The following is a 13,807-nucleotide window of genomic DNA, read 5'->3' on the forward strand; positions in this document are numbered from 1 at the left end:
CTGTCTATGACCCACTCACGCCCCCTGCTGCTCCTTTTTTGGATAGCAGTGGCCTGTCTAAAGGACAACAAAATCCCATCTCTTCCCTTCCCTCCAGATTTCTGGGGACCAGCCCCAGAGGGACAAAGCTAAAGCCCCGGCGCAGCAGCTGCTGGGGAAGGAGGTGGGCTGCTGGCTCCCAGGAAGTGACTCGCAACTGGGGTGTGTGTGTCTGTGGGTCTGTGGGTGCTGTTGCTGGGATCTTAGCCTAAGAAGTCACCACTTCCTCAGGAATCCCTCCTTGATCCCCAGCCTAGGTCAAGGCCACTGGCCTTCAAGCTTTCTCAGTTCCCTGACTGCTCCTTTATGGTGCATATCAGAGTTTCCAATTATCCACTCACTTGTTAGTCTTTGATGGATGCCTGCCTCCCCCAGGGGACCACAAGCACAGAGAGGGCAGGAAGCAGGATTAGTTTTTCATTTTGCTTTGTTTTGGCCGCAATGTGCAGCATGCAGGATCTCAGTTCCCCGATGAGGGATCGCATCCAGGCCCCCTGCATTGGGAGCTCGGAGTCTTAACCGCTGGCACTAGGGAGGTCCCGAAGCAGGGTAAGTTTTGTTCATCAGCGCACCCTGACGCTCAGCACGGTGCCTGGCACATTGCAGACGCACAGTAAATATTTGTTAAATAAATGAATGAGTGACATTCAAAGGAGGTTCTTAGGCGGGGATTTAATGGTAGTGTCAGTGCCATTGCCTGGGCTCTAGGGGCAGCTGTGAGTCCAGATATCCTGGCTTCTGCTCAGGGCCCGGTCCATGTCCAGCCTCTGGCCTTGTGCCCAAAGGCCATCCAAGCAAAAGGATGCAGAAGAGGCCTCTACTGCAGTGAGGTAGTATGGAGGAGGCATTAGGGTGGCCGTGGTCCAGAAGCTCCTCCCCACTTTTCCAGTCCTCTAACCTAAATTTTTAAAGCACTTCATCCCACTGTCCCCTTATCCTCTCTCTTCTTGTGGCCTTCTCCTCTTCCCTCGCAGAGATTTCCTTCCTCTAAAAATGCATCCCTTCCCACCTCTTCCCCTCCCCTTAGCTGTTTCCCATGGTGTGCTGAGAAACTTCAACATCACTTTCTTACCTGGCAAAGCCCCCAGGAAGAGACGCCCCTGTGTTTGGGCCCAGAGGTTGAGGAGGGGGGCAGGGCCCACGGGAGGCAGAGCAAGGATCTCCTTCTTTGTCCCCTGGCTCAAAACCACCCTGGACACAGTCAGCTTCAGCTGAAGAGTGACCCCCAAGATGAGGGGCAGCGCCAGCCCTGGCCCTGACACAGAAGACAGCATCACTTTCTGCAGAGTGTGTGGGAAGGGACATAAGCGGGGGAGGAAAGAATGAACTGCATCTGCTCCATGTGCCCCACCCCTGGCTGCCTTAATCCTGTCTCTTAGCTATGCAGTCTATCTACTGGCCATTCCCACCACCTCCATACTGCCTTAACTCTCCTGGCTTGGCCTTCTATAAAACCACACCCTCCCCAGGTAAATATATAATCTAACTACAAGTCACTGTTTGCTGTGGGCAGCTTTAATATGTGTCTCTGCCCGCCCACCCCAACTCTTAAACCATTGTAATATTGACATTTTATTTTATTTTTATTTCTTTATTTTTTCATAATATTGACATTTTAGAGCCCCTTTTCTCCCACTGCTCCCAGGCTCCACTGAATGCAGGCAGCATCTCCCTCTTACTTGATCTTGGAGGTGGAGGCTGAGCCAGAAAGGGTTTTCTGGGGTCCCAAGGGCAAGGAGGTGGCCTGAGCCTGCTGCTAGCTGGAGTCCCAGGTCCAAGGAGAAGGCCCAGGGCTCTACATGAGGCCAGGGAATGTCTGGGGGGAGAAATGACCCTCCTGAGGCCTGAAGGCTGGGGATTCATGGAGGGAAGGGGCTAGTGCTGGAGGGAAATGGACACAGAGCTGGCCATGGAGGGGAAAATAACCTTTACCCTCAAGACTGAATTCTGCACCAGTCCCTGGCGGGAAGAATATCCCAGGTTGAGACTCTACAGCACAGCTTCTGAGACTAGTGGGGACAGATGCTGAGGTCTGGGCCTGCTGGTCCAGCCAGTCTTCCCGGCGCAGGCAGCCATCCAGGGCAGGGACCAGCTGGAGCCCGTGCGGGGAAGGGAAGATGCGGGGGATGCTGGAATCAGGATATCTGAGCGCCAGTCCCAGACTCCCACCCTGTTTATTCCCCTCCAAGATGCAAGCATTTGGCCTCCCCCATGCAGCTCTCACCCCATACCCCCTCCTTGAAGTGTGGACTTAGACCCCCACGGCCACCCAGCCAGCAATGCTTTACGAACTTTGGTCATGGTTCCTGCCCCTGTGACGCAGCTACCTGCAACCAGAGTTTGGAGGCAGGGAAGAGCAGCCCCCCCAGAACAATCCTCATGATGGGCTGGGGTTTGTTTGCCAGTGGCCCAGAGACCTGTCTCAGATGCAGCACCTCCTCCCCATCTAGCCCTACCATCACAGAATCCGCATGGATCTTCACTTCCATCTGCAAGAAGAAAAAGAGAAGAAGAATCAGAGGTTCCTGGGGCCTGCCTCCACCACTTTCTTCAGAGGCAGTCCAGAAAATGCCATACTGAAGATGGCGGAGTAGAAGGACTTGAGCTCACCTCCTCTCATGAAGACACCAAAATCACAACTAACTGCTGAACAACCATCTACGAAAAAAGACTTGAACCTACCAGAGGAAGTCTAGTATGGCAGAAAGAACAAGTACTTGAAGAGTCAGCTGGCATCCGCAGCTCACTCTGGACTTGTCACTTACATACTAACAAAGCCTCAGAACTCACTTCTGAAAAAAATGGGGACAAGAATAGCAACTTCTGGGACTTCCCTGGCGGTCTAGTTGTTAAGACTCTGCAATTCCGGGACTTCCCTGGTGGTGCAGTGGTTCAGAATCTGCCTGCCAATGCAGAGGACACGGGTTCGATCCCTGGTCCGGGAAGATCCCACATGTCTCGGAGAAACTAAGCTTATGTGCCACAACTACTGAGCCTGTGCTCTAGAGCCCATGAGCCACAACTACTGAGCCTGCGTGCCACAACTACTGAAGCCCACACGCCTAGAGCCCGTGCTCTGCAAAGAGAAGCCACCACAACGAGAAGCCCGCACACCACAACAAAGACCCAATGCAGCCAAAAAAATAAATTAAATTATATCAAAAAAAAAAAGACTCTGTGCTTCCACTGCGGGGGGCACGGGTTTGATCTCTGGTCAGGGAACTAAGATCCCGCATGCCAAGAGGTGTGGCAAAAAAAAAAAAAAAAAAAAGCAATTTCATGGGGCTTTTGTGTGGATTCAATGAGATGACAATGGTAAAGGGATGCCCAATAACTTGGTTCCATTCCCTTCCTCACACCAGCTCAAGACACCCCTCCCTCAGGACCAGATCTGGCTTACCTGGTGCCACCTCCCATCGTCCAGCCGGGGTCCAGCACCCACTGTAAGTTGGGCCCAGTGATTATGAAGCGGGATCTCAGGCCTGCCATCCCGAAGTCCCAGCACAAACCAGTCATCCTCTGGGTTGGTATCACCATAAAAAATCACTCCCTCTGGACCCCAGGTCTGAAACTCAAAGGAGGAGGAGGTTCAGAAAGGACACAGAAGGAAAGACTGGGTATGGGGTGTGCTCTTTGAGCATAGATGTGAGTTTGAGGGAAGTGGAGTTCAGGGAGAGAGAAGGACAGGGAGACAGGGAAAAGAACAGGGCTGGTGCACTGTTCATAATAGCGAAGACATGGAAGCAACCTAAAGGTCCATCGATAGATGAATAGATAAAGAAGATGTGGTACATATATGCAATGGGATATTACTCCGCCACGAAAAAGAATGAAACAAGGACTTCCTTGGTGGTCCAGTGGTTAATACTCCGAGCTCCCAGTGCAGAGGGCCTGGGTTCCATCCCTGGTCAGGGAACTAGATCCCACATGCGGCAACTAAAGATCCTGAATGCTGCAACGAAGATCCCACATGCTGCAAATAAGACCCAGCACAGCCAAATAAATAAATAAATATTTAAGAATGAAACAATGCCATTTGCAGCCACATGGATGGACCTAGAGATTATCATACTAAGTGAAGTAAATCAGACAAAGACAAAATACCATATGCTATCAATTACAAGTGGAATTTAAAAACTGATACAAATGAACTTATTTGCAAAACAGAAACAGACTCACAGACATAAAAAACAAACTCATGGCTACCAAAGGGGAAGGTGGGGAGGGATACATTGGGAGTTTGGATTAACAGATACAAACTACTATATATAAAATAGATAAGCAACTTCTGTTGCTTATTCCTTGAAATGTGCCAGCTTATATTTTATCATCATTTTTTTTTTAATCACATCTTACTACCAAGTTTGATCTCTGCTTTTTGCTTCTGTTTTAGGAGCAATGACCTCAATAAAGAATATTTTTGGAAAAAAAAAAAGCAACAAGGTCCTACTGTACAGCACAGGAAACTATATTCAATATCTTGTAATAAACCATAATGCAAAAGAACCTGAAAAAGTATATATATAACATGTATCATAAATACATATATATATAAAACTCAATCACTTTGCTGTACCCCAGAAACTAACGCAACATTGTAAATCAACTATACTTCAATTAAATAAAGCAAAAAAAAAAAGAGAGAGAGAGAGGAGCTGATGGAGAGAGGGTGAGGTCAAAGAATTAGGTCAACCCCATACTTTATGATCTTGGTGAGGTTAAAGGTCATGATGGTTACAGGTTCTTGTCCAGGGCCATTGCTGAGGTGCAGAGCAGGCCGGCCCTGAGTCCTCTGCCAGAGAGAAAAATAAACAAGCTGAACTAAGACGTGCCAGAGACAGACTGGAGGGAGAAGCACTGCTACAAGGCCAGAGGAGGAAAGAAAGGAAGAGAGCAGAGCTAAAGTGTAGCTCACTTAAACACACACAGGGCTTAGCGCCCTGTCCTGCTCCTGCACCTGTCTGGGGAGAGTATGTCTCACGGCTCGTCCTTCATGGCTGGGAGGCAGCAGTAGCAGCAGCAGCGGCAGCCCATGCCATGTGGCCGGTGGACCTCCGCTCTCCATAATCAGCCGCGGTCCTCTCTGTGCCTCAGACAACTCTGAGGAGAATGCATGGGGGCAGGCAGCGTCGCACATGGTTGGTGGAGGGTTAAATGTTGCCCCGGGGGAAGAAGGGGGGCAGGAGACAGGGCCACTGACCCTACGGCCCCTCTGAGGACAAATGGAGTGAGGAACAGAGCTCCTCCACTACCCTCCCCCACTGCTGAGAAAGTTTCTGAGCTAGGAGAGGACACCTCACTTCCCCTCTCCTTCTAGAGCCTGACCTGGGTCCTCCAAGCCTTCTGCCCACCTGCGGAGGCTGCCTTGAGGACAAACATGAGATCTAGAAACAGACATGCCCAGATCCCCAAGTAGCATCCTCCATAAGGCCTAGAGCTATGAGACATGGAATCCCAAATACTAGCTGGGTGACTGTGGGCAAGTCACCCCACCTGTGTGCTTTAGTGTCCTTGTCTGCAAAATGTGAAAAATACTTACTTTCCAGAGTTACTGTGAACGAGGATGAATCGAGATGATACAGGCACAATGCCTGGTATCTGCTCTGAGCTCTTGCCTTAGTATTTTCCCAGGCCTCTGAGGCTTGCTGCATAGGGAGGCATTGTCTCTGAGTGTGATTCAGTGGATACTAAGAGTCCTGGTCCCTCCTCCCCCGCCATTATCTTCTCTTAGCCATCGACTACAAGGCCTAACCACTTACCAGTAGAAATTCATCACCCTCTCCCTGACCCATCTTAAAATACAAATGCCCCCAAGAGGAGTAACACTTTGAGCCAGTAGGCAAGAGCTGGAGGTCTTGGGGCTCACCCCGAGTCTGGATGGGCTGGAATGGGTGAGTTGGGGTGAAGGGTAGAGCAGGTATCACTGCACACTTCAGTTAAAGAAGGAGGTATCTTTTGAGCCGTGGAGTTTCTCCAATGGAGGCTGGAACACCCAGATAACAACGACGAGGAAGCCTCGGCAGTCCAGCCTTGACCCCTGCGGGGAGTGCGGTCAAGAGACCCGGCCATAGGGGCAGAGCTGCACGGGGTGGGGTGGGGGGGTGGGGGGGGGTGCGCGGGGGGCGGGGACATGCCTGCTCTGCAAGCTGATTGGCTGGCAGGTGCGCGCTGTAGGGGCCCGAAATTAGGGGCTACCAGGCCGTGCGGACCGCTAGTCCCACCACTCTCTCCGCCCTGCGGCAGCCGGAATCGGGCTTCTGCTTCCCAGCCCGCGGCACCCCCACCACCTCGCTCCCCACCACTCCCCCGGCTTTCCGGGATCCGAATTTGGAGGCCCCTTAAAGGGTCCCCGTTGCTCTTCGCCCGGTCCTGCAGAACGGAAGTGGGGATCCTGGACTTCGGTTCCAGACGGTGGAGATCGGGATGGCTTCCGTGCTGATTCGAGAAGCCAAGGAGGGAGACTGTGGAAATATCCTGAGGCTGATTCGGGTGAGGGCTGCGGGCCGGAAACCGGGGTCCCAGAGGGGGTCAGAGCGGCGCTGCTGGAGTGGGGACGGGAAGGAGGAGGTGGGAGCAGAGGGAGGAGCGCGCCCAGGGCTCCTGCTTAGGGAGCAGTGAGGCCCTCCTGCCTTAATCTAGCCTCTGTCCGCACGCTGTAGGAACTCGCTGAGTACGAGAAACTCTCAGACCAGGTGAAGATCAGTGAAGAAGGTACGGGCCCAACACCTGAGTCCTGACGGAGGCTGGGGTGGAAGTGACGGATGGGTTCCCCAGGCAGTAACTCCAGACTGGGCACACACCCAGGCTTTCTTTCTCTATCTCTTTGTCACAACTCCGATCTCTGCAGCCCTGAGAGCAGATGGCTTTGGAGAGAATCCTTTCTATCACTGTTTGGTAGCAGAGATTCTTCCTGCCCCCGGGGAGCCACAGGGTAAGAGCAGCCTGATCTCAGAGGTGCCCTCTCCAGTCAGCCTCAAAGGTCTCTCCCCCAGGTGCCCAGCGGCCTGACCCTTCTTCTTTTCTCTCTCAGGGCCCTGTGTGGTGGGCTATGGGCTATACTACTTCATCTACAGCACATGGAAGGGACGAAACATTTATCTGGAAGACATCTACGTGAAGCCAGAGTATCGGGGTACTGGGCAGAGGCCGGGATGGGAGAAAAGCAGCCCATAGACTGGACCACCATCCCTTGCCTCTTAATCCTAGCCTATGGTCTTTTCTGGTCCCCTTCAACTCAGACGATCCCTCTTTTTGCCTTTTTCTCCCCACATCAGGTCAGGGGATTGGCTCCAAAATAATCAAAAAAGTGGCCGAGGTGAGGAGAGGGATGCGGCTACAAGCTGGGCCCTGGCAAAGCAAAGCTGTATGGGAGGCCCCTGGGTTGAATGGAGGGCGAGCAAGTCTTTTCCTTTTTGACCCAGGAAAGTGAGTGGTGTCTTCTCCCACAGGTGGCCCTGGATAAGGGCTGCTCCCAGCTCCGCCTGGCAGTCCTAGACTGGAACAAGGGGGCTATGGACTTGTATAAGGCCCTAGGAGCCCAAGATCTGACGGAAGCTGAAGGTTGGCACTGCTTTCGCTTTGAAGGAGAGGCGATGAGGGAGTTGGCAGGAAAGTGACGCCATCCCTTGGGGATCTCTATTTCAGCTTCTTCATCCCCACCAGCTCAAGCAGTCCTCAGAGACTGCCTCCACTGACCTAGGCCTCCCTGAAGGAAGGGAAGGAGGGTTGGAAGTGAATATTCCCAGATGGAAAGAACAGAGGTGAGGAAGAGGCAAGGCTTCCCACCTCCTTGTTAAGGGTGAAAAATAAATGAGAATTCCCATGTGTTGATGTGGTGTTGGGTGGAGGAATTGAGGATGTGACAAGCTTCGGCTATTACGACCCTTCCTCAGTGTTTTCTGGTCAGTGGATGTTGCTCCTGGGGATAAAAGTGGGCCTAAGATGACTTTCACCCACAATGGACCAGAGTATTGACTCTGGCCTCTAGCATACATATCAGGCTTGTTGGTCGGGTTTGGGACCCAGACAAAGGCCTCCAGTGTCTGGACTGGGCTGTGTAGAATCCGAGACTGAGGCAGGCCCACCGACTCAACAGATGGAGCAGGCTGCCACCTGGTGGTGGCATTTTAGGGACACTGGGAAGGACCACTGGCCCCAACTTTTCCAAAAATCCGCTCAGCTAGCGAGTGCTTTTTCTTTTTCAAAAGTCACAAAGCCTTTATTTTCAGTTCAGCAGAACCAAAACAAACCTTTAGGACGCATGGAGACAAGAAGGGAAACAGGTTCATTTCCTACTTTCATAATATTTTGTAATGCAGGTTTGTTGTAGAGAAGTTTGAAGGGACATATAAAAATAAAATCCATAGCCTTACTTACATCTCTACTCTTAACCCTTTGGTATTGATTCTTTAGATTTTTTCAATGTACATGTACACATATAATTAGTTAAGTGTGTGGGGATTTATGGGATCAACTCTTTTGCAACCTGTTTTTTCATTTAACAATAAATCAGAAACATCTGCCTAAGTTATTAAACACATCATCACTTTCAGTGGTGACATATTATTCCTTTTGTGGAGGAACCATTGGTTAAATGGTCATAATTTAGACACTGAAAGTGGACAACAAGGTAACATACATGTGTAAATTGTAAAAAACAGGATCAATGGAGTCTAGAGAGTTGAAGATCCATCTTAAAATTCAAAATTTTTAAAAAATACAATTCAGCCAAACAACACTTCAAATGCCCAAATTCTTCCAGAGTGGTGCCAATTTTGGGCCCTTAAAACGAGTTTACAACAGATGGGCCTTTAGGACAAACTTGACTGAGAAATAATGAAGCTTGTCAGCCCCTTCCACAGATGGGAGCCAGAAGAATCCAGTTTCATGCCCTTGGCTCATCTAATCTGGCAGGGATGAATATCTTTTTAACATGAACAAGTTATCTTTTGATGGCACTTTTTAAACTTAACTCAGAATGAATTATTTCTGAAAGGACACACAAACAAGCAGAGAGTGGTTGCTTCCAGGGAGAGGAACTAGGTGTCCAGGTAACGGAAGGAAGGGGACTCTTCCCCATACCACTTTGGATCTTCTGAATTTTGTGCCTCGCCCATGTAGTACTTCAGGAAAATGAATAAATAAAACTTTAAATGCTAATGCAGAAGAAAAGAGTATGAACTAGGGGGGCTTCCCTGGTGGCGCAGTGGTTAAGAATCTGCCTGCCAATGCAGGGGACGTGGGTTCGAGCCCTGGTCTGGGAAGATCCCACATACCGCGGAGCGACTATGCGTGTCTCACCGCAACTAGAGAAAGCCCTCGCACAGAAACGAAGACCCAACACAGCCGTAAATAAATAAATAAGAGTATGAACTAGGAAATTTAGTATTTCCAAAATGTGTCTGGCCCCCGTCCTGTTTTGTCTTTGCTTTTCGGAGTTTACACTTGTTTTTTGTTATTCGCTCATCCTGACCCAGATCTTACCAGTTTTCATAGGGTGTCTTTGCACCCCAGCATCAATCCATTCTGCAGCCACCCCATGATCTCCCACCCACTCATCCCTTCATTAACCTCCTGTAGGGTGATTCTATTAAGTGCTGGGGCTGACTAGTATAGAGTGAAAATCACCTGGGTTCTGGCCATTACAGGGAGAACAGAGGGGAGGGCATTTAGGGGGAAGGATTTTTAAAGAAAGAAGAGAGAAAAATATCTCTCAAATCTGTCCACATCCCTAACCCCACTCCCACTATCACCTCTCTTTGAAAATTGCTATAACCTCCTAACTGATCTCCCAGCCTCCTTCTGTAACTACCCCCTTCCATGGGGTTACTTTTTTTTTAATCATAGATATACAGTATACTATTTAAAGTGTCAAATATCTCTACAAGACCTATATAAGAAAACAGTAGTCTCCCAATTCCCCTAACTCTTCAGAGTCAATCATGTTCAATTGAGTTTTTAAATTGTATTGTTATGGGGGGGGTTTGTATTCACCTTCATATTTCAAATTCAAAATGGCATACAGATATTGCTACTTTTTTTTTTGGCCGCATTGGGTCTTTGTTGCTGCACACGGGCTTTCTCTAGTTGCAGCGAAGGGAAGCTACTCTTCGTTGCGGGGCGCAGGCTTCTCATCGCAGTGGCTTCTCTTGTTGCGGAGCACGGGCTCTAGGCACATGGGCTTCAGTAGTTGTGGCACACGGGCTTAGTTGCTCTGAGGATGTGGGATCTTCCCGGACCAGGGTTCGAACCCGTGTCCCCTAGCATTGGCAGGCAGATTCTCAACCACTGCGCCACCAGGGAAGCCCTTCTTTCTTGCATCATGTTTGTTTTCCCTGAAATTAGTACTTGCCTTGTCTCCTATATTCATTTGCTTAGTTTTCTGCGTACTCTAATTTATCCCCCAATTCTCCCTTAGTTATGTTAATCTCTTCTTAAGAATATATAAACACGTAAGGAATTTGATCTATTTCATTTTGAAGAACTTTCTCACGGAGCCCTTAGACCTGCTCCAGCACACAGTCTGATCTTTAGGCTGCACTGTTGGAGTCTCCTTTCACATCCATCTTAGGGACCTGTGCCCCGCTCTTGACAGCCTGTTTCCCAGAACCTATGTACTCACCTTTCTCGGTTTACTTTGATGGAGCTTCTTGAGAAAGGATGCCTGGGGGGTAAATTTGTTGGAACCTTACAAGTCTGAAAATGTCTGTTCTACTCTTGTACTTAATTGACAGTGTGGATGCGTATCAAATATTAGATTGGAAGTAATTTACCCTAAGAATTTTGAAGGCATTTCTCCATTGTCTTCAAGCTTCAGAAACTGAAAGTTTGCTGTATTGCTGTTCAGAAACCTGAAATTTTTCTTATTCTGAATCCTATGTATGAAGCTTATTTTTATTTTCCTTCCCTCTTTCCCCAACCACAGCTTTTAGGATCATCTCTTTATCCTAGCATTCTGAAACCTTCCATGGAAATGTCTTAGTGTTTTCTCAGTGGGTCTTTGCAATCTGGAAACTCATGTTCTTCAGTTATGGAAACATTTAAAATTTTTATTATTATTTTTTGGATGATTTTCTCCTTCCATTATCTCTGTGATCTCTTTCTGGAACTTTTGTTGTTATTCAGATGTTGAATCCCATGGACTAATCCTATAATTAAAAACAAATTTTTTTTCTTTCCTTTTTCCCCATCTCCTTCATTTTCTGGCTCTACTTTCTGGGAGATTTCTTTAATTTCTATTTTCCAACCCTTCTACTGAAATTTTTTAATTCCCTTAATTGATTTTATTTATTTATTTTTCTTCCAGTTTTAATGAGATATAATTGACATACGGCACTGTATAGGTTTAAGGTGTGCAGCATAATGATTTGATTTACATACATCATGAAGTGATTATCACAATAAGTTTAGTGAACATCTGTCATCTCATACAGTTACAAAATTAAAGAAATAAAAAATTTTTTGTGATGAGAACTTAACAACTTTCATATATAACGTACAGCAATGTTAATTATTTTTATCATGTTGTACATTACATACCTCCTTCTACTGAATTTTTATTTTTGCTCTCATGTTTTTAATTTCTAAGAACTCTCTTTTATTCTCTGCATTTTAAAAACATTCTGTTTTTGTTTCATGGATATATGTTTTTTCTTATCTGAGAATATCCATCATAGGTTTTTTAAAAAATGTTTTTCTCCTTGTGTAGTCTGTATTTCTTCTAAACTTTTCTTTCTTTCTTTGTTTTGGCCTCCGTCTTTCATTTTATTTTATTTATTTATTTTTTTTTTTCGTCTTTCATTTTAAAGTCTTTCCTCAAATGTCTGGTAATCCTCAGTTGTCTGCTCATATTTAAGATCAGGACACTAAGGTACTGATTGGAAACTGTGAGTGTGTCTGTATGGGATGTAGGGAGGCATGTGGACCGTGAACTTTACTATAGGGTGAGCCATGAGGCCATTTCCTTGAGGAACCCCTGATGTCAGTGCCATTAGGTCTTTTTCCTTGTCTGGTTAGATTTCCCAGAGAAGATGCTTCCAAACTCCTGCCTGGAGGGTGTAAGCCTGGTTGTAGGTAATCTCAGAGCTGGGTGAAGAGGGAGTCTGGGGCAAGTCTCAACATTCAATTTGTAAACTTTCATTTGATCCCCATTTTCAGTATCTATCTAGCCATCCACCTATCAATCTATCCATCTTTCTAACTTCCTCTCTCAATCTCTCTGTGTATTTAGAAGTCCTAAGGCAGGACTATCCTGGCGGTCCAGTGGTTAAGACTCTGTGCTTCCACGGCACGGTGCAAGGGTTTGATCCCTGGTCCAGGAACTAAGATCCCACATGCCATGCGGTGCCGCCAAAAAAAACCAAAAGAAGTCCTAAGGCAAGCTGGGGCATTCTGTTGATACATTCTGTATAGTCCAGCTAGAGTAATTTCACCTAAAGGCAAGTTGGCTGAAAATTCAGTCACAGCTCCCACTGCTGTCAGCACAAAGTCCAAACTTCTGGCTAATCCCTCCAGGCTCTGGCCCAAACCTCCATTATCTGAAACATTATTCCAGCCTTTTTTCCCCAGCAAGTCAGTTCTGACCATGTTAGACTCTTTCCAGTACCTCAAATGCAGTGTAGTCTCCCCTCTGGGCCTTCTGTACATGCCATTTTCCCATCTGAAATGCTGTTCCCCCTTTTCCCACTCTCATCCTTGGCCTGAATGAACAATGACTAGAGCAGATGAAAAAGTGCAAAAGTCAAATCTGAGAGGACTGTTGCTGCCAGAGTCTTCGAAATTGATGATGGTGCCATTTCCAAGACAAAATTCAGCCACTCCTGTTGCTTAAGGGTCCAAACCCAAACTTTTTAGTCTGACAGCCAGAACTCCTGATAATCTGTCCCACTTAATTTCTCTAATTCTCCCTCCCTACTCCTTATCAGAATCACTGCTGATAGTCTAGTCCCTTTTATTATTTCTGCTACCCTCCTTACTGATGTTCCTTCTCAGGCACGCTTGAAGGCACCTCTTCTTCTGCCAGCCCTTTATTTATTTATTTGTATCTTTGTTTAATTTTTGGACATGCTGCACGGCATGTGGGATCTTAGTTCCCCAGCCAGGCATCCAACCGGTACCCTGCAGTGGAAGCATAGAGTTCTAACCACTGGACCACCAGGGAATTCCCTGCCAGCCCTTTAAATACTGTTGTAGTTGAGAGTTTTATCATGGACCCAATCCATTTCTAAGTCACTTTTCTTTAGACATCTAATTTTCTCTTATAGCTTTAACTATGTCTAATATGCTGATAATTCTCACATTCACCTCTCTAGCCCAGATGTCTCCTGGGCTACACACTTGTGTGTCCATTGACCTACAGGACATTGGTTCCTTCAGTTAATATTTGCCGTGCCAGGAACTGTGCTAAGTACTGGGTATACAATGCTGGGGACAAACAGACCTGGAACCCAGTCTCTGATGTCATAGGGCTTACTTATAGTGTGATGGCAGAAGACAGATGCTGGATAAATGATTAAAATTACAACCATGATGTGTGCCACAAAGGAGTATAGGATGCTTTGGCAGTGTGAGGCAGTGGACCTAAACCAGTGTGGGCATAATGGAAGGCTAATGAAATTATATTTAAATTGGGATCTGAAAGAGAAGTTTGTTGAAGACAAAGGAACATGACCACCTGGATGGTAGACCCTCAAACTCAAAGAGCAAAATCAAACTCATTGAACTCATCAACTTCTCCTCCAAAACTTTTTCTCGTATGTTCTCTCTTCCA

At 47.3% G+C, this 13,807-nt stretch overlaps 2 protein-coding genes across 4 annotated transcripts; one reads left to right on the forward strand and one right to left on the reverse strand.

The window, feature by feature from the left end:
- Nucleotides 1–743: 743 nt before the first annotated feature.
- Nucleotides 744–5,104, reverse strand: SHBG (sex hormone binding globulin). 2 transcript variants are annotated; one of them, XM_032616984.1, is made up of 8 exons: nucleotides 4,997–5,104; nucleotides 4,740–4,831; nucleotides 3,440–3,629; nucleotides 2,367–2,528; nucleotides 1,972–2,131; nucleotides 1,719–1,855; nucleotides 1,112–1,319; nucleotides 744–859 (listed from the first exon to the last, which is right to left on the reverse strand). In XM_032616984.1, the coding sequence occupies exons 1-8, from the start codon at nucleotides 5,102–5,104 to the stop codon at nucleotides 744–746; spliced, it is 1,173 nt and encodes a 390-aa protein (XP_032472875.1). The 2 variants fall into 2 exon arrangements, with proteins under 2 accessions (XP_032472875.1, XP_032472876.1); XM_032616985.1 differs by lacking the exons at nucleotides 4,740–4,831; nucleotides 4,997–5,104 and having other exon boundaries at nucleotides 2,367–2,474; nucleotides 3,478–3,576.
- A 1,113-nt stretch (nucleotides 5,105–6,217) lies between these two features.
- On the forward strand, nucleotides 6,218–8,410 carry SAT2 (spermidine/spermine N1-acetyltransferase family member 2). 2 transcript variants are annotated; one of them, XM_032615859.1, is made up of 7 exons: nucleotides 6,218–6,528; nucleotides 6,699–6,750; nucleotides 6,887–6,970; nucleotides 7,070–7,171; nucleotides 7,314–7,354; nucleotides 7,488–7,599; nucleotides 7,684–8,410. In XM_032615859.1, exons 1-7 carry the CDS (start codon nucleotides 6,463–6,465, stop codon nucleotides 7,731–7,733), a joined length of 507 nt encoding a protein of 168 aa, XP_032471750.1. In that variant the 5' UTR covers nucleotides 6,218–6,462; the 3' UTR covers nucleotides 7,734–8,410. The 2 variants fall into 2 exon arrangements, with proteins under 2 accessions (XP_032471750.1, XP_032471749.1); XM_032615858.1 differs by having other exon boundaries at nucleotides 7,488–8,410.
- The last annotated feature ends 5,397 nt before the right edge of the window (nucleotides 8,411–13,807 follow it).

Source organism: Phocoena sinus, chromosome 20 (genome assembly GCF_008692025.1).
Source record: "Phocoena sinus isolate mPhoSin1 chromosome 20, mPhoSin1.pri, whole genome shotgun sequence".
Taxonomy (NCBI): domain Eukaryota; kingdom Metazoa; phylum Chordata; class Mammalia; order Artiodactyla; family Phocoenidae; genus Phocoena; species Phocoena sinus.